Below are 23740 nucleotides of genomic sequence, written 5' to 3' on the forward strand. Positions count from 1 at the left end.
CCCCTAGGGAATAAAACTGGTGGAGGCGCAGGGATAATAAGTAACACAATACATTCTACTGTGATTTCAATAAATATTTAAAACAAAAAAATTAAACATAAATTGGGTAAACATACTAAAAATCTTCAAAAATAGGGTGGTGCAGTCTTATGTTTTTTTGCTTATATCCTCAAAAGAGTGTGTACCGAAAAAAAAAGTTTACGTACAAAATTTTTTAAAGATAATTTTTGTATCTCAAAAAACTATTAATGAATTAAAAAATTGTAAGCATTATGATTGGGCAACATTAAGGTCAGACATAAAACCAATCAGTTTAGATTTTTGGATGCGGATGTATTTTTATTTCTGTTGCAACTTTTATTTTTTATAATCTTATAATTAACACATTTTCTCATAAAATTAGATTAGTTATTATTTTTTGAAAGTTAATAATGTTAATGCGAACATCAAACATATAATTTTAATTTTATCTTTCACTTGATGATGACGTCATTTGTACCAAAATGAACCAATTTTTTTGTTGGTAAAACACTTTCAAATGCAAAACCATCAATGGATATTTTTAGTTTAAGAATGAAGTTTACTCTTTAATTTTCGTTTAGTTACGGCACTGTGGTGGGCATCGGTGTGGGCATAACCCGCGACTGTTCGACTCTGATGGTGGCCCAATATTTCAAGAGACGTCGTGAATTCGTCGAAATCTTCATCGTCTCGGGCAGCGGCTTGGGAATCGCCACAATGTCCGTCATCATCCGAAGCACAATAGGGTGAGCAATAATCTCTCCCCAACGACACCATCAAAAATTATCTCTATCGATTCATCCGCACAGAAAACAATGGAGTGATAAAGTTTATTATAAAGTTTGTTGCTTCATTCCGCCGGATGACGATTAGATTTATCATTTCCAATTTATTACTTCAGGTTTCAAATTACATCACAAACTTTCGAAAAGTTTTAATTTTTACAATTTTTACGATTGGATCGGACCCGATTGAGGCTTTAAAGCTTCCAGCGGTCGTAAATATTTTAATAGTCGATGTTTAAAAAGCACTCTATAATTTATCTAGCCGCCGGATTAAAAAAGGAAGCGATTTAATCACGCGAGTGATTTCTTCAGATCGGTTTCATTCTTCGAAGAGATTTCATCGCAGTTATGGTGAATAGCCCGTAATTAAATAATAATCGGTGATGTCGGGCTTTATAAGGATGCGAGAGGTTGACATTTCCAACGGACACTGATGGATGGCTCACCATCCTACCGAAGAACATAATGGGAAGGCGTTTATGGCAGAAATCTCGCCGCGACTTAATCCATTCCCATTCATTTACTCGAAATAGAGCTATTGACTCGTAACACTGAGTTTTTAATGTTGCATTTTGTGAACAGGGCCCTCGGCTGGCGTCTCGGTCTGCAAGTGGTGACGGGCGCCATTTCCGTCACCTTCATCCTCGGCACGTTTTACCGTTCCGCCTCCCTGTACCACCCCCAACGGCGCGCTATCCTCCACATCAAGAACCAAAAGCGAAAAATCAAAGACAAGAACAAGATAGAGGACAAGATTCCTTTTTTCGATTTTAGCACTCTCAAGAGTAAAACTGTCCGAATTCTGCTGATATCGACCGGAATCAGCGCCTTCGGCATCAACACGCCTCTTTTCTACTTGGCGTACCAAGCGGAAGTCGAAGGTCTCGGCGATTCGACCGTTTTCCTCCAGATGTATTTGGGACTGGCTTGGACGGTGGGATGCGTCGTTTTCAGCACTTTAGTCCTCCATAATTCGACCGAATGTCGAATTGCCAGACAATATCTGTGCCAAACAGCCGTCTTCATGTGCGGGCTGTCCATCCTGGCATTCACAGTGGTCAGCGGGAACTACCACGCCTACGTCATGTTCGCCTGGATTTATGGTATGAATAAAAGTTGGATCAATTGATTTTTAAAATTTTTGTAGGGATCTTCTGTGGTGGGTACCACTACTCGCTCAAGATGTACACGTATGAGAGAGTCCGGGCCCGGAATTTTGCCCGGACTTGGGGCTTCGTCCAGTGCTCACAAGCCATACCCATCGTCATCGGTGTCCCATTTTCCGGTAATTTATTTTTCGAGACTTTCAGATTTTTTTGAAAAAACATTTATTCCAGGGTATATGAACGAAAAATGTGGTGACCGCGCCGGCTACTACTTCAGCTCCACGTGCGTGATTGTGGGTAGCCTCACGCTCTTCCTCATCGACCTCCACCGACGCAAAATCTCTCGCCACAAGCACACCCGCGAAAACGGCACGCGCCACCTGTGCGTGTCCGAGACGTGCCCCCAGAGACGCAAACTGTCCTTCTCGCAGGAGCCGGAGAACGACGCCGGGGTGACAGCCGGCGCAGCGGCGGCGGCGTTAGTTTTGGGGGCGGATTTGGCCCCCAACCAACCGGCGGGGCTCATCGACAACATCATTGTCTCGAACGACAAGCCGGAATTGACCTGTATTTCCGAAGAGGGAATCGCCGACATGGATCTTCCCGATAATCTCTTAGACGACTTAGATTACATAGGAGACTGTATCACTTCGTGTAATAAAGTAGAAAATTATTTAATGCTTAGTGAATTTGAGAATAATTTAATTGCGGAAATGCCTGTGATATTGGACAGGAAAGGCAGGCGATGGTCGCTGGCCAGGTCCAAACTTGCGCAAAACGAAGAAGGGGACGAGGAGAACGGCGTTGGGGTGAATAACTCCAAGTGGAAAGTATTTCCCAATCGTGTTATTACTGTCATTGATGAGTCGTCCGTTTAGAATTTAATTGTTCGTTCATTACTGCCAATAGTTGTATAAAGACTACCTCATAGATAAACGGCTAATTCAGAAGTGGAGTACAATAAGAACTCGGTGTCACGTATGTAGTGGAAACGCTGTGTTACTATTATTTTGTAGTTATTTATAATAAACAATATATTCAACACGAGTTTTATTCCTACCATTTTCCACTTTATGCCAGGTTATAATAAAAGAAGAAGTTTTTTACTTTTACAAAAATTTATTCTAAAACAATCTGTAAGTAGATATCAATCTGTTTTACTCCTAAACTTCAGACACTTTCAGAGAAATATAAAATTCATTTTTAATTTCAATAAATTGAGATATAAAATAAAAGTTTAGTGGCGCTTTTTGAATACGTACCAAGTGTTACTTTTCACACTTACGTATTTTTTTAATAGTAAATCATAACGTTTAAAAATTTTTAAATTAATTAATAATTTGATTATTAAAATGGTGAAATTCAATTTATACATAAGTCACATTATGAACCGCACGTTTCCATACAAAAATAATACAATTTTCGTTTTTATTTAGGTTTAAAAACGTTTATTTATAAATGAAAATTGTAACTTCCGTGATGTAAACCTTATTTTTTTGTCAAATAACATTGCACAATCTAGCTATGAGATCACGATAAATTAAAATATAGCTGTTGTATACTGAGAGAGCAAAAACTCCACTGGGACTAAAACAAATTTGGTACAATGTGTTCAGTTTGTACTTTGTCGTTACAACTGGTAAAATATGGCATAAAATCGCTAAACTCACACCAATAAAATTAAAATTACTAAACCTACGATAACTTACTTCTAAACGTAAAAGATATTCTCATTTTCTCGATTCCCAATCAGATTTTTATGCAAAACGATTCTTGAGCAAAAAAGTAAAACTTTACTTTGCATAAAAATAACATGTAAATATTACACATACTATCTGATTGGTTGAAGTCCAAAAATGGTCGTGTTCAGATTATAAAATATTTACTGATAAATATCTGAACATCATGATTTGCGGTGTGTTGTGTTAAAGGTATGTACATAAAAATTCAGGCATTTTAACAGTAATTTTTAAAGCTAGTAGATTTTCGGCACTAGTACGTATTTAACTTTACTGCAATATCTGTCCCATGCAGCCCCATATTTCTGTTTACATCTAACATTATCTCTAACAGAACGATGAATTAAAAATAAAATAATAGAAATTGAAGTCACAACTGGTGGTACGAGGGTAGCGAAAGGAATAAAAGACATATTCATTAAAATATCCCCTAAGTAATTCGGATGACGGACGATGCCCCAAAATCCGGAACAAATAAGTTTCTTGCCTTTAGTAGTCGGAATTGTTTCCAAATCTGTTACAAACATACAAATTTGTACTGTTTTTTCCTTATTATACCATAACTTACGTGAGAGTGCAGGATCGTAGGGATTCTTTCTAAAAGCGTCCTTCTGATTATTACCTCCTCTAAACAAAATATATCCAACGATAAAAATTAGATTGATCCAAGTAAGTTTCCAGACTGGTAACGTGACGTCATAATCAACAACGTATTTCGTAACAGAAGCCATCATTATAGGATATATTAAATAACCAACGCCTGACATAAACCCAAATCCTTCATACTGAATTTCAAACGATGATACAAAAGCAGTTTCATGTGCCAAAGCATCCAAATAATATACTAAATGAATTAGTACAAGAATAACCAAAGTTGGGTTGATTGATAACGATTTCAAATCCATTGTTTTAAACGATTCAGTGGTGTTTAGACCTAAGGAATTGTAAAGAAGTGCCAGATCTAGCAGTACCTACAATTGCTTCTTGATTAATGTTGTTTTCTAAGAAAATAAATACTTACAGATCCAATTAAAGCCAGCCTAAAGACGTACATTTTCAGATCGAGAAGTCCAAACGCTTGTGGATTCAATTCCCTCCCCATAAAAAAGCCATAAATTTTATTCCTCCCAACAACGTGAGCATTTAAAGCATTAAACGGAACATAGAAACTTCGTACAAAAGCATAAAACGTCAAAATAAATCCGAATAAAATCGACGCAATTGTCAAATGGAATAAATGTTTGATTATAAACTCACAAATCGGTATTTTCTTCAACTCTAACCCAATTCCGAGCATTATAAGTACAAAACACGAAAAAAGACCATTCATTATATAATGAAATTTCCCCTGTTTTGTCGCCAACCCGGTAATCTGTTTACCCCCAAAAGGAATAACTGATAAAATTGCCAAAAAAATCGCATAACCGAAAAAACCCAAAATCGAAGTCAGATCAAACCATGTATTTAAAATCGAATATTTTTTCAGATCAGGTAATTGAGTGAACGAGCACTGGTTTTCGTTACACGCCGCCAATAACCAAATGATCGTCAAAGGAGTGACAAATATGTAAAAGAGCGCCCCCCAAACGCCCCCAAATTCGGTTATTTGTCGAAATTCTTGCCCCCTTTCAACCGAGACCGATTTCCTGACCATCAAACTATCGTCCTCATCTGAAAACTCGCCCATTTTCTTCGCCACACTATCAAAATGTTTCAAATGAACGACTCTCTCAACTTCGCGATTTTGCGAATTTCTCGTCACGCGTTTGATAAGATTGAAAGGGCTAGACCTTGAGTCAGCATTAACATTTAACTGAAAAAAAACATCAAGTTGCGTTTTAAAAATCGTGGGCTTTACCTTCTCAACTTGGACCTCCAACCGTCTTGCGCGCCCCCTAACGGCCGCTTGGGGCTTTTCGTGCGAGTGGGGTACGTCCCCGTCGGGGTTATCAGAGTCTGTGTCTATATCAACCCGTGTCCGGCGCGGCCGAGACACCCTCTCTGAGAAATAAGTCTCTGCGCTTTTTGTAATGGTTGTTTTGACAGCCCTCGTGGGGGACTTCCGACTTGGGCTTCTCCTGATAGGGCTACGTGCCTTTGGAGAGGGCACTTTGGGAGTGGAAGCCTGAAGCGGCGGCGAGTCCCTTTTAGTCCTGGCAGGGTTTTTACGAGCCGGGCTTTTACTCTTGGCGCGTGCCGGGCTTTTCGTCCGGGCCGGACTTCTGGAGGGGTTTTTCCGGGAAGGACTTTTGGGCCTGGGAGGGCTTTTTGGCCGCCTAGAATCCTCGGAAGCTTCCGTAGGAAGAGGCGGTTGACCTTTCAAGGCCCCTTTAGATTTCAATACCATCGTGAAAGCTGGACAAAGCAAAAGGAGGTTAGGTCGCCGCGCGCCAAAAAAAATTTTACCAGGATATTTATAAAATATTAGGAAGTGGTTTTACCTTAAATTGCGACGGTGTTGTTGAAGTATTTTTAAAATATTTCGAAAAATATTATTGTGTTTACAAGACGCCGTGACCAGACAGACGCTTACTTGATCACAAAAACAACGCGTTCGAAATGAGACGATTTCATTGGTCAGTTTGGAAGTTAGTCAAAATAAGAGTTAGAAAAAAGGATGAAAGTTTATTCTAAAAATTCTACAAGGCTAAAAACATACTTAAAATAAATTCGAGACGGTTTAACTTAAAATAGAATTTTAAAAAGTTACATAACAAATTTAAAATTACAGCAAACTTCAGGAATTTGGGGCAGCGTTGCCAAATTGAAATTGTTTTGGTTCCATTTACGCAAGGTTTTAATTACTCTTATCACTTTTGACTGCAATTAGAAGTCACGTAATTGTTATCGGCAACAGTTTACACTGTAATTACCCATATTACTAATCTAATAAAACAAATCCGTTACAAAGAGTAACGGTCAAGCTTGACAACGTTGAGCGAGAACCTGCCAAAAGTTGAAAAAATGGCGGCCATATTCAGGTAAAAATATCAAAAAGCATAAAAATTAACCAACAAATCTTGTTCAGTACTAATTTATTGAACTTCAAGTAGTGTGAGAAATAAAATTGATTTATTACATATGGTTAGACGCAACTGGATTATTACGTAACATTTTAGGTTAGGTAATCGTCAAATTCTCAATCAACTTAGAAATGAAAAACTTGGAATGTTGTCACTGGTTCGTCCCGTGACCCTCAAGGCCCAACCGGCCACTAAAGAAGAGGATATAGGTAATGACGAACGTAACATGAAATTAGGGCGCCCACAATCGCCCCATTTGACAATTTACGCCCCACAGTTGACTAGCATGTTGTCAATTACACACAGAGCGACAGGTATTCAAGTTTACCCAACAAGTGTTTAAATTTAAACGTGGATTTTTAGGTATGATGCTTGCCGGATATGCCATTATGTGGGGAACAGGAGCGGTCATTCTTCCCGACACAATTCCACATTATTTGGATGCATTACAACAGGCGCATGTGGGGGGCTTTGTCTTGTCAATAGGAAAGTTTATGCTGGCATTCCCGATGTGTTACCACTTCTGGAACGGAATTAGGCATTTGGCTTGGGATATGGGACGTTTTCTCACAATGAAGGAAGTGTACGCCACTGGATATGCCATGTTGGGGTTGACTTTCGCCTCTGCAATTGCCCTCACGTCTATGTAAATTAAATTGTGTATTTTTTTAATTTATTTCTTCAACTAGTTACAAAAATCTGTTTTCTAAACTTTTTTGTTCTGATTTAAGTTGAAAAGTTATGTTCTAAGTTGTAAATTAATTCTAATTTTACAATTAGTAACAAAAAGTATGTATGCCGTTTTGGAATTAGTTCTGGATATTGTATTTTGGCAATGAAACAAATTGTTAACGTCAATAAACATATTTTTTGTTTAAGTGTTTGTTTTTCTTATTTTTTACTTCTTCAATCTTCTGTTTTTGATAATGATTAAGGAAAATAATTACATCGTTTAAAAAAGATCAAGAAACTACAAAGAATAAAAAAATGAGCAAACTTCAAGTTTGACAACATTTAATTAGCAATTTGCAAAGTTGGAAAATGTCTGTAATATTCAGGTAAAGCTTTCAAAAAATAGGAAATAATTATAAAAATACTACACTTTATTGTGTACCGTTTTAGATTAGTTAATCGGCAAATTCCTCTTCAATTCACAAATAAAAATCTTGGATTGTTGTCACTGGTCCGTCCAGTGACTCTGAAGCCCCAACCTGCCCCCAAAGAGGAAGATTTGGGCCATGACGCACGCAACATGAAACTGGGGCGTCCACAATCGCCACATTTGACAATTTATGCTCCACAAATGACTAGCATGTTGTCAATTTCGCACAGAGCGACAGGTATTTCAATTAATCCGGAAACTCATAAACCAATAAACAAATTATTCCCAGGCATGATTCTTGCTTTTTATACCATTATGCTGGGAACGGCGGCAGTTGTAGTCCCTGACCCAATTTCATGTTATTTGGACGCTTTGGAGGAGTACCATGTGGGGGGTGTTGTTTTATCAGCAAGTAAATTTATCCTGGCATTCCCCATGTGTTATCATTACTGGAATGGAATCCGACACTTGGCTTGGGATTTTGGCCTTTTCCTCACACTAAAAGAAGTATATGCCACTGGATTTGCAATGTTGGGGCTGGCTTTCAGCTCTGCGGTTGCTCTTGCTGTTATGTAAAATAAATATTAAATTGATTCAAAATTTAGCGCGACACTGCTAGTGCTGCGCCCTACGTTTGACATTTAATTACAGTTTCCTGTTCAGGGAAAACATTTTTTGCATTATTTTCATGACGCACTGTCAAAAATGTGAATAGAATATAAATAACATTTCCTTTTTATTTTAAACGTGTACTAATTTCCCCACGATTGTGATACTCCAAGTAAGTGTCCAATTTTACTAATTTTCGTACAATGGAATTTCGTTTTTGACACCATACACTTTCAACCCCCCTAAATCGTTTCAGGTTGCCTCCAAAATGCCGTTCAGACTCAAGTTAAAGAAATCAAGACATTACAGTGTGGCTTCAAAGTCACTTTTTGTCATATCAGTCGAAATGTTAGATGCGACAAATGTGGAATGCACACTATCGTCAGAAAGTACAGGACAGGATTGTTTGGATGTTGTTTGCCAGAAATTGGGGCTCAATCAACCAAAATTTTTTGGGCTTCAGTACGTAAGCAGGAATTCGGAAAATACGTTCTATTGGGTCGAATTGGATAGGCCTATCAAGAGACAACTTGACAAGTATGCAGGGAATTTGTATGTTTATCTCAGAGTCATGTATTATATAATTTCGGGAGTACGGCTTTTGAATGATGAAGTTACAAGGTTTGTATTGTTGCACAATGTCTAAAAATACTTGACCGATTTTTTTGTACAGATATCATTATTTCCTTCAACTGAAAATGGATGTCATTGAGGGTCGCATTTCCTGTACCCCTCAACAAGCTGTAGAATTGGCGAGTTATTCTATGCAAGCAGAGTTTGGTAATTTTGATTCAGAAAGACACACTGCGCTCTATTTGAAAGACTTCCAGTTATTTCCCAAGGTGATTTTTGTCTTGCATTACAAGAGTTAAAATTAATTCCAAAATTTAGAGTTTCACAGATCCTGGCCTTTTGGAATCCCTCACAGATGCGGCCATAAGACAACACGCCGCTCTTCATAATCTTTCCCAAGGGACGGCGGAAGAATATTACATTTGCGCTTGTCAACAACTGGAAGGTTATGGTCAAGAAATTTACGCCGTCAAAGACCGTTTAGGGGATGACGCCATAATCAGCGTGTCTTTAACGGAGGTCTCCGTGGGGTACGCCGGGGAAAGGGAAGGGAGACGCTACGGGTAATTAGTCACCCGAAGGTGTTTGAAACCCTCTCATACATTTTGTTTCCAGTTGGACCGATATTAAAAACGTAATAAACCAAAAACGTGACTTTACGATTGAAACCACCGATTGCGAAAAAGTCGAATTTCAATTTGCCGATGTCGAAAGTGCAAAAAATGCGTGGCGTTTTTGCGTTTTGCAACATACTTTTTATAGACAGTATGAAATGAATACTGATCAGAATGATAAAGGACCCCCCGCGCCGCCAGTTTTTCATCAGGCTTTGATTGAGGTATGTTTTTGTGTCAATTGTATTATTTTTTATATGATACGATTATGAAATGGATGGCTTATCGTTGAGTAAATTGTGAGTAATGGCAATAAAATGTGGAAACGGCAGGTGTAAGCGGAAATGATTAGGTGGCCTTGAAATGACTGATAACATTTTTCTCATTTTCCGAATGAGCACATAAGGACAAGGGAAAAAGTTTCTATAACATGAAAGAAGAATTTTTTAAACGGAAAAAAAGCATGCAAGAAAATGTGGAGACGGAAACGGGCATAAATTCACCTCTTAAAATTTTTACACATCTTTTAAAATCATCCTGTATATGTTTCAACTAATGTATTCAACACAAAAACAATACAAATTTTTACGTAAATTTATTGGGAAATAGCCAAAACAATTAAAAAAAGCGGACTATAAAACCGGTCAAATTAAAAGATAAAAAGAAAGATATCAATAATTGTTTATTTAGGGTAAAATATGAGAATCCATAGACTCCTCTATATTTTTCAAAAGTGCAATTTTGGCGCTTTATTTTTAGTTAAATGCTTGCAGGTTATTTTTCATGCAACACTAAGGTTTTTGTCTTTTTTTACTGCCTTAATTGTTCACAGAAGTTATCAGAAAAACTTTGTAATACTTTTTAACCATATTTTGTGTTATGATATTCTCGGAGAAAGTCTTTTCTGTACTTTGTTTCATAAATCAATCAATTTAAATCTTCTCACATGTTAATTCGAGCACTATTAAAAAATTCAATTGTTTGTAAAAATGTGTACCGTGTGAAATTTCCTACACTCGTTTTTTCTCCCAGGAAAAGCTGCGTCAAATGGATAGTTACGAAGACATAACCGACCCGTCTCACCACTGGGACCGTTCCGTTTCGACACAAAGTCTCAAACAACGCGCCCAATCGACCTCGTGTCTCGATCTGAACAAATCCACAAACATTGATCATTTACGAAGCCTCCTGCCATCATACCGTCCAGCCCCCGATTACGAAACCGCCATACAAAACAAGTACAGAAATTCATCCGGTGCCATTCCACCCCCTCGGGAACCCCTCCGCAACACCCACTCGATTTTATACAGTTCTCAACCGGAAATCCACCAAGCGGAAACCTACTCGTCCCATTTGCGATACCCCGACGTCACACATAACAACATCGAATCGAAAAATTTGATGACGCCGATGTACAACACCGGTTTTACCCAATCCCAAATCCTCTCGAATGAGAGTAATTTTACGGAAAATGTCGGATTGTTACATTTATATAAACCGCCGCCTCCATATCCTAGCAATAGGATTAGTTCGAATTCGACTCCGGATTTGGCAGGGATGTCACTTCAAGCTAAGCCCACTGCTCATTTCATCAATACTGTAGTTAGTGGTTCGAGTCCGGACTTAGTTTCCGGTGGCAATATCTATTTGAAGCATTATGGTCAAGCTTTGTATCCCGTTCATAGGTCACAGAGTTACTTGCCACCCCAACATGGCACTTATGAAAACTTATCGTCCATTTTTAATAATAATATGTTAGGGCGCCCCCAGGCTGTCATTGTCGAAAATCCGAATATAACCAAACATATCAAGAAAGTCTACGACGAACACGGGAATATAATTTATTGCATGCCTGCTAACATGAAGCAGATTCTACAAGAAAATCGTTTGCCCACATCTGGGTTCGTGGTCACTCGTAACCAAAATACCATGGTTGCCCACGACCCCACCGAACCCATCTATGAGAACATCCCATTACCATGGCAGAACGAGTCCGGTGAAATGCGAGGGCGGACCCAAAGTATACACTCGGCTCCGGAAATTGTAAACCATACAGTAGTCAACGCTCTGCAATCGCAATTTCAACAAGTGAGCATTGGAAGTAAAGAAACTCTCTACGCCAATATTCATCGGAATAATTCGAGTGTCAAGTCGTCGAAAACCGATTTAAATACGGAAAATGTGGGGGAGTTGAGCGATTCGCCAGTTACGACAAGTTCAAATAATACGTTTATAGTTAATAAACATCCGATGAATTCGACGACGAGTAGCTCAGGTTTGTTTAGTGACAGTGGAACGAACGAGTCGTTTGGCACGAGTTCGACGTCGAATAGTTCAGGGAAGAAGAAGAAGAGGTGGGGGATTTTGATCGGGAGGAGTAAGTCGAGTGAGAAGGTGAAGAGTGCGACATTGGGGAGGGAGAAGGAAAAGAAGGAGAAGAATTTGGGGGGGAATAAGCATCGCTGGTCGACGGGGTTGCCCAGGTTTAATCCCTTACCGCCGTCGATCAGCAAGGAGACGATGGTTTGTATTATTTACAGTGTGTTTTTTTTTTTTTCATATAGTTGCTAACGTTGATCAGAAATCATTAGTGTAAAATTCGTTGCAGTGCCAACTCCTCGAGAGCAAATTGGCTGACAGTCAGCTGTTTTTCGAATTTGATAAAATACCGAAAAAGAAGCAAAACGCGGATTTCACGACGGCCTGTCACCGCGAAAACGCCCAATTCAACCGTTTCAAAGACGTCCTTCCGTACGAAGACAACAGATTACGCCTCACACCAACCAAAAATAACAAATTTGGTTACATAAACGCCTCTCACATCACGGTAAGCCCACGAATCAAGTCGTATTTTGTACGAATTTGATTTAATCTCAGGCGACAGTCGGCAGCAAACAGAGATTTTATATTGCCGCCCAAGGACCGAATCGTGTCACTTTACCGTATTTTTGGCAATGCGTGTGGGAAGCAGAGGTTTATCTCATTGTCCAATTGACGGACAGCACTGAAGACTTGCACTACATGCCCGACGATGGGAAGAGGTGTATCGATATTGGTCAAGTATGTAACGCAGCGAGATTATCAACCGCCGATTGACAAACGAGTTTTAGGAGTATCAAGTCTGGTGGCAATTCTCGCAACATTCGGGCAATTGTGTCACGAGTAAAGTGCGACTATGTCACGTGACGTCTCGTAGATACCGCACTTTGTGGCACATGCACTACACGGATTGGGGGGATCAGGGGTGTCCCCATTCAGTGCCCCATTTTTTGGGTTTTCTTGAGGAAATGCAGTCGGTGTATCAGCACTCAATGGGTGAAATACCACCCGGGCATAATAAGAATCCCCCAATTTTGGTGCACTGTACTGCCGGCGTGGGCAGGACCGGACTGACAATTTTAAGTGATCTTTTATTGTACACAGTTGATCATAATCAGGTGAGTTGACTTTTGGCTACGTCCCAGGTTTATTTTTTCTACTTTTAGGAGGTTTGTATACCAAGGGTCGTCGAGTTGTTGAGACATCAAAGAGCCTACATGATACAAACGGTTCCCCAATATAGGTTTGTTTATTCGCTGTTAATACATTATTTGAAACAAACGCGTCTTATTTAGCACTTTGTGTTTTTGCTGTGTTCATTGTTTGTAGTGATTAAGTTGCAATTAATATCCCAAAAAAATCTAATCATGACCCTTGATTTGTTATAGAATTATAGAATTCGTGTTTTAACTCAAATAGTATTTATTGAAGTCTGATTATTTGTAATATTTACCATTTTAGATTTTTTTATTGATGTAATTCAATCGATTTAAAGAATACGTATTGTATAATCTCACTTGCTTTTCTCCAATTATCAAATTATAATAATGGCTGTGTATATAATTAAATATTTTAACATTTTTTGCGAGCAATAAACATATTTATTGTGACTGTCAACAGTGCCTTAAGCGTATGTAAATTTTGTTATGTATATACAATTTTAAAATAAAATAATTAACAAAAGTTTTTTTCCTCAAAAATGTCTCCCCTACATCCCAGTAGATGTAATTTTAACACTGGTTACGATATAGTGTTAGTTTTTTTTGCGATAGTTCCAATAGTTTCGCCACAATCGTTTTTTAAAAATGAAAACTGCAACACGTTTTTCTAATAATTCGTAATTTTTTAGGAACTCGACCCACTAACGCGTTTTATGCACTTTTTTGAGTCTCTAGAACTTCTTTACTGTTCTGTGCTTAACATTCCTTACGGCCGCTTAACATTGTTTCTGTAGGTATCCAAAATTTACGGTTTGAAATTCATACCATAAGAATATCATTTAACGTGAAATTTGTCAATTTTTTCGCATTATTGGTTGATTTAGTAGGAGGGCAAGCACCTGTGCGAGGGCACACGATTTTTAAACTGATATTTATGTACTCGTAAAATTTTCTACTAAATTCGAATTGTTTTTTTTTATCAAAATGTCTCAATGTAGATTACAACGCTTTTATCAAGATTTAGTTTTGATAATAGAGAATTGAGAAAATTACTGTTTTCTTGTAACGTGATACACTTGTGTAAGATGCGAGAAACCCTATGCGCGACGAGCCTTATTTTTTATTTATATTCTTACAATTAAAATAGTTTGTCGCCAAATAAATACTTTTATTTAAATAATATTTTATTATAATAAATCCACAACAATTCGTATAGTCTAGCAGTACTATTTAATATTGTTTGTAAGTTTTTGTGCACATAATAGTATTCTGAGCGCATCGGGGTTTCAAATATAACCTCTAAACATTTTTTTCTCAAAAATATTTCAATTTGGTTCAAGAACGAGACCTGAAAATGACTGAAACACTCACAGTGACTTTTTCGGGCCCCGCATTTTCATTTCTTCTCCGTGACAATACAAAAAGTGAATATTGTCAAGTAAGTTTGCATTACAAAGCCTTTTCAAATTTATAAAAATCGACTTTCAGGTGGGGTTTTTATTGGGTGAAATTATAGAAAAGGAAACAAAAACAATAACAGACAACGACTTGAGACAAGTTCACATTTCGAGAGAAATCCGTTTCAATGGGTCCATTCCATGGCCCGATCCTTGCTACTTTCATAACCAAGCTGGTAAAGTGAACGCGGAAAAAATCAAAAACTTCCTCGGTGACTTAACCCCACGTGTGTTGGCGTGGTACAAATACAAACATGCCTCGGGCTTTGATTTCACATTTCGCGACCGTATTTTGCATAAACAGTTCATTACTCTATTCAATGTGCCCCCAGAGTTCTTCACGTGTTGTCTGTTGATAAAAGACAGCTCTGAGAATAAGTCGACGCATTCGTGGAGACAGACTTTTGTGCGGTATTGTAATTATGACTTGGGACATTTGCGTTTCCGCATTGAAAACTTGAGTGATCCCAATAACACCTACAAGAGTCCTAGACCCTTATCTCACATTGTCGTGAAGATTATTAATGAGGTGAAAAGTAAAGGGGAGGACACTCAAGGCAATAGTATGATATCTAGGATTCAAAATGCCGTACAAAAACATACATCAAGTCTCATTGATCATTTAGCAGAAGCTGAAAAGCGAGTATTTGAATTGGAGAAAGAATATAAGAGGCTGAAAGCAGAGAAAAACAGAAAATTGGACGCAGACGACAAAGTTAAGGAGTCAAATGGATGTGGGAATATAGACTCTGAACCAACTAACACCGTTAATAAAACGAAAGAAATACAGAAGAGCCCAATTTTTGGGAATGCTGAACAAAATGCTACGTCTAGTCCTTCACCAAAAGGTGCAAGAGGTAGAGGTGGAAAAAGGGGTACCGGGTCCTCGCAGAAGGGCTGCCATGAAATGGTAACTAGACATAAAAAAAACTAAAACTAATTTTGTTACGTAAGTATTTTTCTGAATAAAGTTGTTACGTTTTTTTAAATAACAATTAAGTTGTTTGTGACAAAAAAAATGGAATAAAACACCCAGTAAATAAAAAAAAAATATTTCCCTTAATTTACAAAACACTGAAAGCCCTAAAACTAGTATGGTCTCGGGGGATGTTGCCCTGGGGGTGGTGTTAACTGATAAAACGGCCCAGCCGGTGGCCCCATTGGCGGAAAAGGGGGCGGATGTGTAACATAGGGCGGAAAGACAGCCGGTGGGGCACTCAAGTGTGGCGGTGGCCCCGGGGGAGGCGCTGCTAAATGTGGAGGTCCTGGTGGTGCCGGCAGCGGCGCAGCATACGGTGGTGCTGGATACGGGGCTACCGGAGGCGGCGCCCCTGTAAATGTCTGATAAGGATACTGAGGGACGTCGGGGGGCGGTGGAATTTTCGTATTAATGGGAGGTATCATTTCGGGAATTTCGGGTTTCTCCTGGCCATTTGTCGACTTGCGGCTGGCCGAAGTGGGTCTTGGAGGCAGTGGGGGGCTGTCCGGGGCGGGACTAGTGCTCGGTTGGGAGTATAAGTCGAGAACTTGGTGACAAATATCTTCGAGGAGGTCCATGGTAATGTCTTCGACGAACATGTCCCACCAGCGCAGGTGTTTAGCAGTGCGCCCCACCCAGTCGACCACCTCGAATTGACTGAGTTTACCAGCGAGGTACATGAGGGCCACTGCGATTATTTCGGGCTCCCATTGCAGGGCTAGGGTTGTGCAAAGACTGTCGTTGACAAAAGTCCAAGCCATTTGGACCATTTTTTGGAGTTTGTTTTTGTCGCCTTTGAGGCATTTGGCGTATTTTAGTAAATAACTGTAAGGGTGCTCCACTTGCAAGTCGAATTTGATTGTTTGTAACAAAATTCGTTCCAAAGTCATTACCTAAAATACAAAATACAGGAAAGAAACACAAGTTGCAAACTTTTTACTTCTTCTTTCGGGTCGTCGCCGAATGTTGCAAACTTCTGATCCGATAACAACCCTCGAGCGGTTTTTATAATGTCTTTACACTTTTTTGGTGTTTCTTCAACTTTTCCAGCCAAAAACAAGCAACAACAAGCTGTTACATACCGGGGAAATTGACGGAAAGAATGAAACATGTAGAAACGGTGAAAATACACAACCCCAGTCGCTGTTGTGTTGTAACCGAGGTCCATTTTGGCCCCAGTATTAATAATAAATCGGGCCCCTTAAAAAACCGTCAGATTTTATCGAACTACTACTTTACAAAAACAAACCTTCCTTGCGGTATCGCATTTCGGTTTCGTAATCAATACCATCTTGGGCAGAGGGTGTATTTCGCAATTCTTTTTTATCGTAGTACCACCCCGTCATTATAGACCAGACAAGGGGGCTGCGCCACTTCACATCAAGTAAATCCACAAAAAAATATTTTAAAAAAACTTACCATAAACTGTTTAATTACTTATACAGCAATAAGAATATTTAAAACACAATTGCAAGTGCTTGTAGTCGTACTGAAAGCCACAATTCTTGCATCAAAACTTCGATAATCAAAACTAACCTCAAAATGCAAGATGTCAAGTAGTCACAAGTAGTTCCCAATGATAGTAAGCCTACTTGAACTTTGTGAGAATATTCACCAGATCGAAAACACCGCGCTACTGAATTCGACAACCGATTTTTGTAATTGTCCACAAAATTTTGTAAAAACTTAACAATAAATAATGGAAAGAAATAAAACATTTATTGTATGTCTATTGCACTTTCAAATACGTACAAAACTTAAAAAATGGTGACAAAATTTTGATACTTATAATAAATCAATTGGGTGAGATTTAATTCCTTTCAATTCCCAAATGGTCGCAGCCAGCCGTCTTGTATGTTCCAAAACACAGGAAGCTGTCACAAGCCTTAAATGAACACAAAACAATTCGTAACATCGTATTTTAGCTGACGCTGTTTTCGGAAAACAAATTTCTTTCAATTTCCTGAAAATTTACCATTAAATCTCGGTTTTTTCTTTTTTTATTATTATTGTTATTACTGATAAAAATCGTTGCCCAACAATCCCGGTAGTGGTAAGGCTTTGGACGAATTTGTAGGATACACCAGGGGTTTCATTGGCGTTCCGCTGGTATCCTCAAACCACAAAAAATAGGAGTAATTGAAAACTGTGTCTTTCCACATGAGCGACAAATTTCCTTCTTGTAAGTGATTTCTTGAAAATTTGATCATCGCCCAAATCTTAAAAAAATATTCAACTTAGTTTAACAACAATGAGATTTTACTTTATTCTTGGTCAGTTTAATTGTTTCATCTGCGCTGAAATCAAGCGTGGGGGCTGTGACTCTGTGATTCACACGGTCCACGTAGAGAAAATGTACCAATCCGGGGAATTCCTCTAAATACTTATTAATCGTTAGGGAATCTCTAGTGCAATGTGATTAAGGACTATTTCATGAAAAACACAATTATGACACTTGTTATAAAAAGGATATGATCCAAGAGTAAAATTCCTGATCGATTTAACCTTGAGAAACTCATTATAGCTATTCAATTTCTCAGCGACAATTTTCGCAACTTCGATCGTTGCCTTCTGACTCGATTCAACAATTTTTTCATCAATCGATGTCAAACCGAGTAACTGTTTCAAATTCTCCAATAGTCCCAACGCCATCGTTTCGGCCCGTAAGAGTGCCTCATCAGACTTGCTTTTGATAAAATCAAGATACTTTTTCCTGATAATATCCCATTTTTTCGCAAGTTGTTTACCCAAATTTTCAATGGAATTATTTTTGCTTTTCTTGAGTGCATCGTTCAGTCGCTTCATTGCCAATTCAAGATTTTCAAACGCGGGTCTTAGTGTGTCCACGTCCTTTTGTATCTGAATAAATTGCATGGTGTGCAAGTGGTGGAAAGCGTCATACAGCGTTGAGGAGATTGCAACGTTACCAACTTCGAGCAAATACAATAAATTTATGCCTTCGGAAATCGGAATAACATGAACAACGTGTGAGAGACAGGAAGGAGTTGCGTCAGAACCCGCCAACAAAATTTGGAAGCTGTCAATTCGAGTTTCGCGATTTTGTTCAAAAATTTCGCTACTGCCTTGCGAGACAATCGTCGAGAATAAAATATCTGCAGCGGATAAGTCTTTGGCACTTTGACTAGAATATAAAGAAAGGAACTTGTTGTTTACTAAGACCATTGCATGCATTTTGGGACAGTCTACAGCTGAGATTAACTTTTCAACAGATTTGCGCAACACCTGAAGCGTCACAGAACTGACATCGGAATTTATAACCAACTGTTCCACCGCTTCAACAAACACTGCCTGGTCACTGTTTTGCAATTTAACCCAACTATCAATTAATCTCGTCGCAATATCGGCCCTTCTTTCACACATCTTCAATCTAAATGTAAAGTCGTCAATAATTAAAAATTACAAACCAAAAAACACTCACTGACACACATCAGGGCCACATAAATACCTGACTATTGTCACACAAACACTGAGATATTTTTTAATACTTTGCACGTCATCCTGAGCTACGCTCACAAATAAATATCCCATATACTAAAAACGCAAACTTTATTAACCACAATTAACCCCAGAATACCTACTTCATCAAAACAAATATTAATTCCATCCTCACACTGAATAGATGTGTAAGAATTACCAAACTGGCAACTCATAATCCGTTGGGAGGTAATAATGGGAGAAAAAATTTGCACAAGAGCATCATCGTCAATAATGCGTTCATTACCGCCCTAGAATTGTAAATTAAGAACTAAGTAATTGAGTGATAAGTGTTACGAACCCCAGCATTATTTACAAAGCCCTGGAGCGACGCAAATTCATAAATGTGTTCTGAAAATTTTTCATCCCATTTTGTATACACCACATCGTTTAGATGATCAAATATTAACAAACACTGCATTTTAGTCAACAATCAAACATTGGAAATGCTAAAATTGAGATAAAATAAAAATTTGTGACGGTGACATTTAAACTGTCAATTAAGCGCCTGAAGTTGACGCAACCCACAATATGGTGATGTATATTGAGTTGTCAACAACAATAATTATGTAACACTCTAAATTGAAATAAATAAATATTTATTTCACTAAAAAATACAAATTTAAAAGTAAACTTGGTGTTTGTTTATTAATATACAAAAAAAATATCCAAATGCCTTTCAGCGTTGGAAAGATTGCTGAAACATAGCTAAATAAATAATAAATTAAATCTCCAAAATCTTCTTATTTGCTCTTGTGATTAAGATTAAAATTCCTGAACTTTTCGCACTTTGTCGCAAATTACTCGTTAGCGCTCTTAAATCACAAAAGTCAATTTACCGAACAGGAAAATGTATAAAATGTTGGAGAATCGCTCGAAGGATGCAATTACTCCTTTCCTTGGCGCTGCGCATGAAAAATCTCGACTTTACAACCCAGCAATAGTAAACTTTAGTGCGATAATGAATGGCTTTATAAACAGCGAAAGAAAATCCGTTCGTTATTTTAAGATCGAAATTTATTTTTGACACAACTTACATCGACTTTGTGTTAGACGACGGACGCGCTAGATAGTGAAGGTGAACCATAAACGACCCCAAAAATCTAAATACTGATAATTTTTAAAGAACTCTTATGGTTTATTATCGAAGACATAAAACGTGCGTGTTTAGTCGAACCAATGGCAGCGGAAAAAGTTGATCCAGTGGTGAGTTTTCGCAAATTTTATCTTCAGTCTAATGAGCTCACAACAAAGATTTTTTATCAAATTTTTATCGTCTTAAAAATACTTATTTAGCGTGCAAGCCATAATTATATGATAATGACGAAATTTTATTATGTAAGAGAGATGATAGATGGGATTACATGATACTTGCCCAGGTAAAAATAAATATTTACGTACACAAATATTTAAGGAACTAATTGGATGATCTTTTTGTCTGCAAAAATTACGTATCATTATTTGTTATGACATTTGTAATTATCGTAATTAATTTATTTATAAAAAATTTGACAAGCGCCACATCTTCAAAATGATCAATCATTGTAAACATAAATTAATTCGTGAATCTGCTTTATTTCGAGTTAAAAATCAAACAGAACTAAAGGCTAGTGCGCGGTTAGATAATTGGATGACATCACAATTCTACGTATTTCACATTTTCTTTCACGGTCATGCAATAATTACAATTTTATTACAACATATAATAAATGTGATTAAAATAATCCAAGTGGCTAAATTAATAACACAACTTGAAGTGTTTACCCGGATTATCCTTAAATGAAAACTTGCTCAAAAAAACAATACACTCATCTCATTCATTCATTAAATATGTGCCCCCATATATTTACCTTGTTTTATTAATTTACTATTGAATTTTATCAAGTCATCAAGTGATAAAACTTCAGTTTTAGTAACACAAACACAATCCTGCTCAAATTGCGTATATAAAATGATAAACAAACAATTATTATTATCTATTATATACACCAATCACGTGTCTCATTAGCCAAAACTTTTAAGTACAACGTGATTCATTTTTTTCACAGCTCAAAGACAGATGCAAAGAACTCGACCTCGACCTTGACACCCTCAAAGAAATCTCTCGACGATTCCTGAACGATGTCCACAAGGGCCTCCGCAAAGACACCCATCCCACAGCCATTGTCAAATGTTTCGTAACTTATGTCCAGGACTTACCCAATGGCACCGAAAAAGGAAAATTCTTAGCTCTAGATTTAGGCGGGACAAACTTCCGCGTCCTTTTGATCGAATTAAGTAAAGACCATTTCGAAATGAGATCAAAAATTTACGCCATTCCTCAGCATATCATGTTGGGCTCTGGGGAGCACCTTTTCGATCATATTGCCGATTGCCTCGCTTCGTTCATGAAACAAGAGCAAGTCATGGCCGAGTTGTTGCCTTTGGGCTTCACTTTCAGTTTTCCCCTGACGCAAAAAGGCCTAACTAAGGGGATTCTAGAACGGTGGACGAAAGGATTCAACTGCTCGAATTGTGTAGGAAACGATGTTGTACAACTGCTCAAAGATGCTATAGCGAGACGGGGGGTAAGTTTCTTTAAACTTGAAACCAACTAGATTGCTTTTTAGTGATCATTAGTGATAAAAATGTAGAATATTTCAGATTGCTAAGCCTGGATTTGGCCATTTGGCGTTATAGTTGGTGAGTCTGGATTTTCGACTTGAAATCTGCCTAAAACTCACAAATAATAACGCTTAAAAGGGGTTTTAGTTGGACCGCAACTATAGCGCCTCGAATTATTAATTATTAGCTAAACAACTAATAAAACAAGTGTCATATTCCGAAGTTAGACAACCAATAATACAACTGCAATCTTAAATGCAGTAAAAATTATTGGCTACTGTGTTATTTGTTTTGTTGTGTGATTCCCAGACATTTGAAAAAATCAATTAAGCAGTTTTGAACTTCCTTTAGGACATCCAGATTAAAGTCTGTGCCATCCTGAACGACACCACCGGCACCCTCATGTCTTGCGCGTGGAAAAACCCCAATTGCCGCATCGGCCTAATAGTCGGTACGTGAATTTCCCGCATTTCCACACAAACCCCTGTATTTTCCTCTGCAGGAACGGGCAGTAACGCCTGTTACGTGGAAGAGCAAAAAAATGCCGAATTATTCGACGACGTGAACAATGGTTCCGGAAAGGTCGTAATCAACCTCGAATGGGGCGCTTTTGGTGACGACGGAGCTCTCGATTTCATCCGAACCGACTACGATCGTGATGTCGATGCAAATTCGGTCAATCCCGGGAAACAACTGCACGAGAAAATGATTTCGGGGATGTACATAGGGGAGTTGACTCGATTGGCTTTAGAGAAATTCACAAAAGAAGGGTTGCTTTTTGAGGGGAAAGCCTCGGATGCCTTGTTCACACGAGGGAAATTTTATACCAAATACGTGTCAGAGATTGAGGATGCCCCTCCAGGGGAAATAACAAGTTGCAGGGAAATTTTAGAGGAGATGGGGATTTATCATGCCACGGATCAGGATTGTATCAATGTGAGATATGTGTGTGAATGCGTGTCGAAAAGAGCTGCAGATTTGGCGTCGACAGGGATTGCCACTTTGTTGAATAAAATGAACGAATCGAAGGTCACAGTGGCCATTGATGGTAGTGTCTACAGGTACCATCCACATTTCCATGACCTTATGATGAAAACTATTTCGGCTTTGGTCAACCCGGGAATTACGGTGAGTGAGAATTTTTGCAAAAATTTTAACCATTTGTGATTTGCAGTTCGATTTGATGCTGTCGGAGGATGGAAGTGGACGTGGGGCCGCTTTGGTCGCCGCTGTAGCTTGTCGAACACAACAAAAAGAATAGAAAATTAGATTTCTCGGGAATTACATTCGAGACGATTCTGTAGCCAAATATACATAAATCTATTTTTGTTAAAGTCGAATAAAGATTAATTTATTTGTTTTGGGGCAATCATTTGAACCTTAGCCTGTCATTCCCCCCAAAAAATAAGACATTTAACATTTAGCGTAAATGCCAATTGGGCAAAAATTGACACCAGGTACAGTTGGAGACAAAATACTTTGGTCGTTAATGTCGCTTGAGTGATACTAAATTGTAAAGCATGCTTTAGGACTGTTAACCATATTTTTAGCCACTGTCAATCATAGTTGACATAGTTGTATGTACATATTTTTGATAGGAAAATATAATAGCCGTCGAAATTGTCATTCATTTTAACGTTAAAGCTTGAATTACATTGCGGTGTCAGAAAAGTGACGACCAAAATATTTTGTCTCCAACTGTACTTGATATATATTTTTTTAAGTATTAAAGGGTTATTTTAAACATACTTTCCCATTTCCCATTCATTCTGTCATTTTGTGCCAGGTGTATCAAAATCAAATTTTTACGATAAAATAAAAAAATCTTACTTATACGAAAAAACAAAAAATTTGATAAATCATGAAAAAAATTTCAATAATTTTCCAACTAATTCCAGGCATTTGGCAATATATGGGCCACCTGTAAAAATATTTAAAGTAGGTACAGAAAGCTAAATTCAGTAATTTGTTGATCAACATATCAGTCAACGGAAAATTTAAAATAATAATAATTTTCTAAAATAAGTTTTAAAAGCAAAACCCCAGTGGTGTTTTTGTAATTAAAAGTTTGTTGTTGTTTCAAAAAATTGAAGTAACCGTTTAAAATTCAGACGTAACAAACCATCAAACAATTTCTTCGATTTTTATATGACC

General features: G+C 38.0%; 9 protein-coding genes across 25 annotated transcripts in view; 6 read left to right on the forward strand and 3 right to left on the reverse strand.

The window, feature by feature from the left end:
• The window catches only part of LOC123008178 (monocarboxylate transporter 12-like), a 67307-nt gene extending 64353 nt beyond the window's left edge, over positions 1–2954 (forward strand). For all 15 annotated transcript variants that reach the window (XM_044403838.1, XM_044403837.1, XM_044403849.1 and 12 more), the window contains 4 exons: positions 603–767; positions 1389–1909; positions 1954–2091; positions 2144–2954. In XM_044403838.1, coding sequence (XP_044259773.1) covers positions 603–767; positions 1389–1909; positions 1954–2091; positions 2144–2790 — 1471 coding nt within the window. In that variant the 3' untranslated portion in view covers positions 2791–2954. The remainder of the gene's footprint in view (positions 1–602; positions 768–1388; positions 1910–1953; positions 2092–2143) is intronic.
• Positions 2955–3019: 65 nt separating this feature from the next.
• LOC123007074 (delta(14)-sterol reductase-like) lies at positions 3020–6589 on the reverse strand. The gene is made up of 5 exons (XM_044402105.1): positions 6093–6589; positions 5510–6006; positions 4673–5464; positions 4220–4622; positions 3020–4165 (listed from the first exon to the last, which is right to left on the reverse strand). Exons 2-5 carry the CDS (start codon positions 5996–5998, stop codon positions 3888–3890), a joined length of 1962 nt encoding a protein of 653 aa, XP_044258040.1. The 5' UTR covers positions 5999–6006; positions 6093–6589; the 3' UTR covers positions 3020–3887.
• Positions 6423–7552, forward strand: LOC123007075 (succinate dehydrogenase cytochrome b560 subunit, mitochondrial-like). Its single transcript, XM_044402106.1, has 3 exons — positions 6423–6632; positions 6771–6988; positions 7038–7552. Exons 1-3 carry the CDS (start codon positions 6616–6618, stop codon positions 7322–7324), a joined length of 522 nt encoding a protein of 173 aa, XP_044258041.1. The 5' UTR covers positions 6423–6615; the 3' UTR covers positions 7325–7552.
• Positions 7553–7625: 73 nt separating this feature from the next.
• Positions 7626–8445, forward strand: LOC123007076 (succinate dehydrogenase cytochrome b560 subunit, mitochondrial-like). The gene is made up of 3 exons (XM_044402107.1): positions 7626–7732; positions 7797–8014; positions 8066–8445. Exons 1-3 carry the CDS (start codon positions 7716–7718, stop codon positions 8350–8352), a joined length of 522 nt encoding a protein of 173 aa, XP_044258042.1. The 5' UTR covers positions 7626–7715; the 3' UTR covers positions 8353–8445.
• Positions 8419–13564, forward strand: LOC123007073 (tyrosine-protein phosphatase non-receptor type 21). Its single transcript, XM_044402104.1, has 10 exons — positions 8419–8557; positions 8642–9006; positions 9059–9227; positions 9277–9521; positions 9574–9796; positions 10605–12095; positions 12181–12399; positions 12450–12632; positions 12683–13009; positions 13058–13564. The coding sequence occupies exons 2-10, from the start codon at positions 8654–8656 to the stop codon at positions 13184–13186; spliced, it is 3339 nt and encodes a 1112-aa protein (XP_044258039.1). The 5' UTR covers positions 8419–8557; positions 8642–8653; the 3' UTR covers positions 13187–13564.
• Positions 13565–14230: 666 nt separating this feature from the next.
• LOC123007180 (BRISC complex subunit FAM175B-like) lies at positions 14231–15556 on the forward strand. The gene is made up of 2 exons (XM_044402299.1): positions 14231–14489; positions 14540–15556. The coding sequence occupies exons 1-2, from the start codon at positions 14406–14408 to the stop codon at positions 15440–15442; spliced, it is 987 nt and encodes a 328-aa protein (XP_044258234.1). The 5' UTR covers positions 14231–14405; the 3' UTR covers positions 15443–15556.
• On the reverse strand, positions 15545–17060 carry LOC123007179 (cyclin-K). The gene is made up of 5 exons (XM_044402298.1): positions 17024–17060; positions 16907–16976; positions 16737–16852; positions 16428–16687; positions 15545–16380 (listed from the first exon to the last, which is right to left on the reverse strand). Exons 3-5 carry the CDS (start codon positions 16831–16833, stop codon positions 15598–15600), a joined length of 1140 nt encoding a protein of 379 aa, XP_044258233.1. The 5' UTR covers positions 16834–16852; positions 16907–16976; positions 17024–17060; the 3' UTR covers positions 15545–15597.
• Positions 17061–17162: 102 nt separating this feature from the next.
• On the reverse strand, positions 17163–21007 carry LOC123007255 (Hermansky-Pudlak syndrome 1 protein homolog). 3 transcript variants are annotated; one of them, XM_044402444.1, is made up of 8 exons: positions 20833–21007; positions 19284–19431; positions 19087–19233; positions 18927–19039; positions 17961–18875; positions 17751–17895; positions 17507–17706; positions 17165–17450 (listed from the first exon to the last, which is right to left on the reverse strand). In XM_044402444.1, exons 2-8 carry the CDS (start codon positions 19401–19403, stop codon positions 17273–17275), a joined length of 1818 nt encoding a protein of 605 aa, XP_044258379.1. In that variant the 5' UTR covers positions 19404–19431; positions 20833–21007; the 3' UTR covers positions 17165–17272. The 3 variants fall into 3 exon arrangements, with proteins under 3 accessions (XP_044258380.1, XP_044258379.1, XP_044258378.1); XM_044402445.1 differs by lacking the exon at positions 20833–21007 and having other exon boundaries at positions 17163–17450; positions 17751–17871; positions 19284–19517; XM_044402443.1 differs by lacking the exon at positions 20833–21007 and having other exon boundaries at positions 17166–17450; positions 19284–19515.
• Positions 19867–22945, forward strand: LOC123007256 (hexokinase type 2-like). Its single transcript, XM_044402446.1, has 5 exons — positions 19867–20188; positions 21031–21549; positions 21938–22037; positions 22089–22714; positions 22761–22945. Exons 1-5 carry the CDS (start codon positions 20162–20164, stop codon positions 22845–22847), a joined length of 1359 nt encoding a protein of 452 aa, XP_044258381.1. The 5' UTR covers positions 19867–20161; the 3' UTR covers positions 22848–22945.
• Positions 22946–23740: the final 795 nt, after the last annotated feature.

The sequence above is a fragment of the Tribolium madens genome, unplaced genomic scaffold (assembly GCF_015345945.1).
Source record: "Tribolium madens isolate multiple individuals breed KSU strain unplaced genomic scaffold, Tmad_KSU_1.1 Scaffold_3;HRSCAF=73;Tcas5.2_LG2, whole genome shotgun sequence".
NCBI classification, from domain to species: domain Eukaryota; kingdom Metazoa; phylum Arthropoda; class Insecta; order Coleoptera; family Tenebrionidae; genus Tribolium; species Tribolium madens.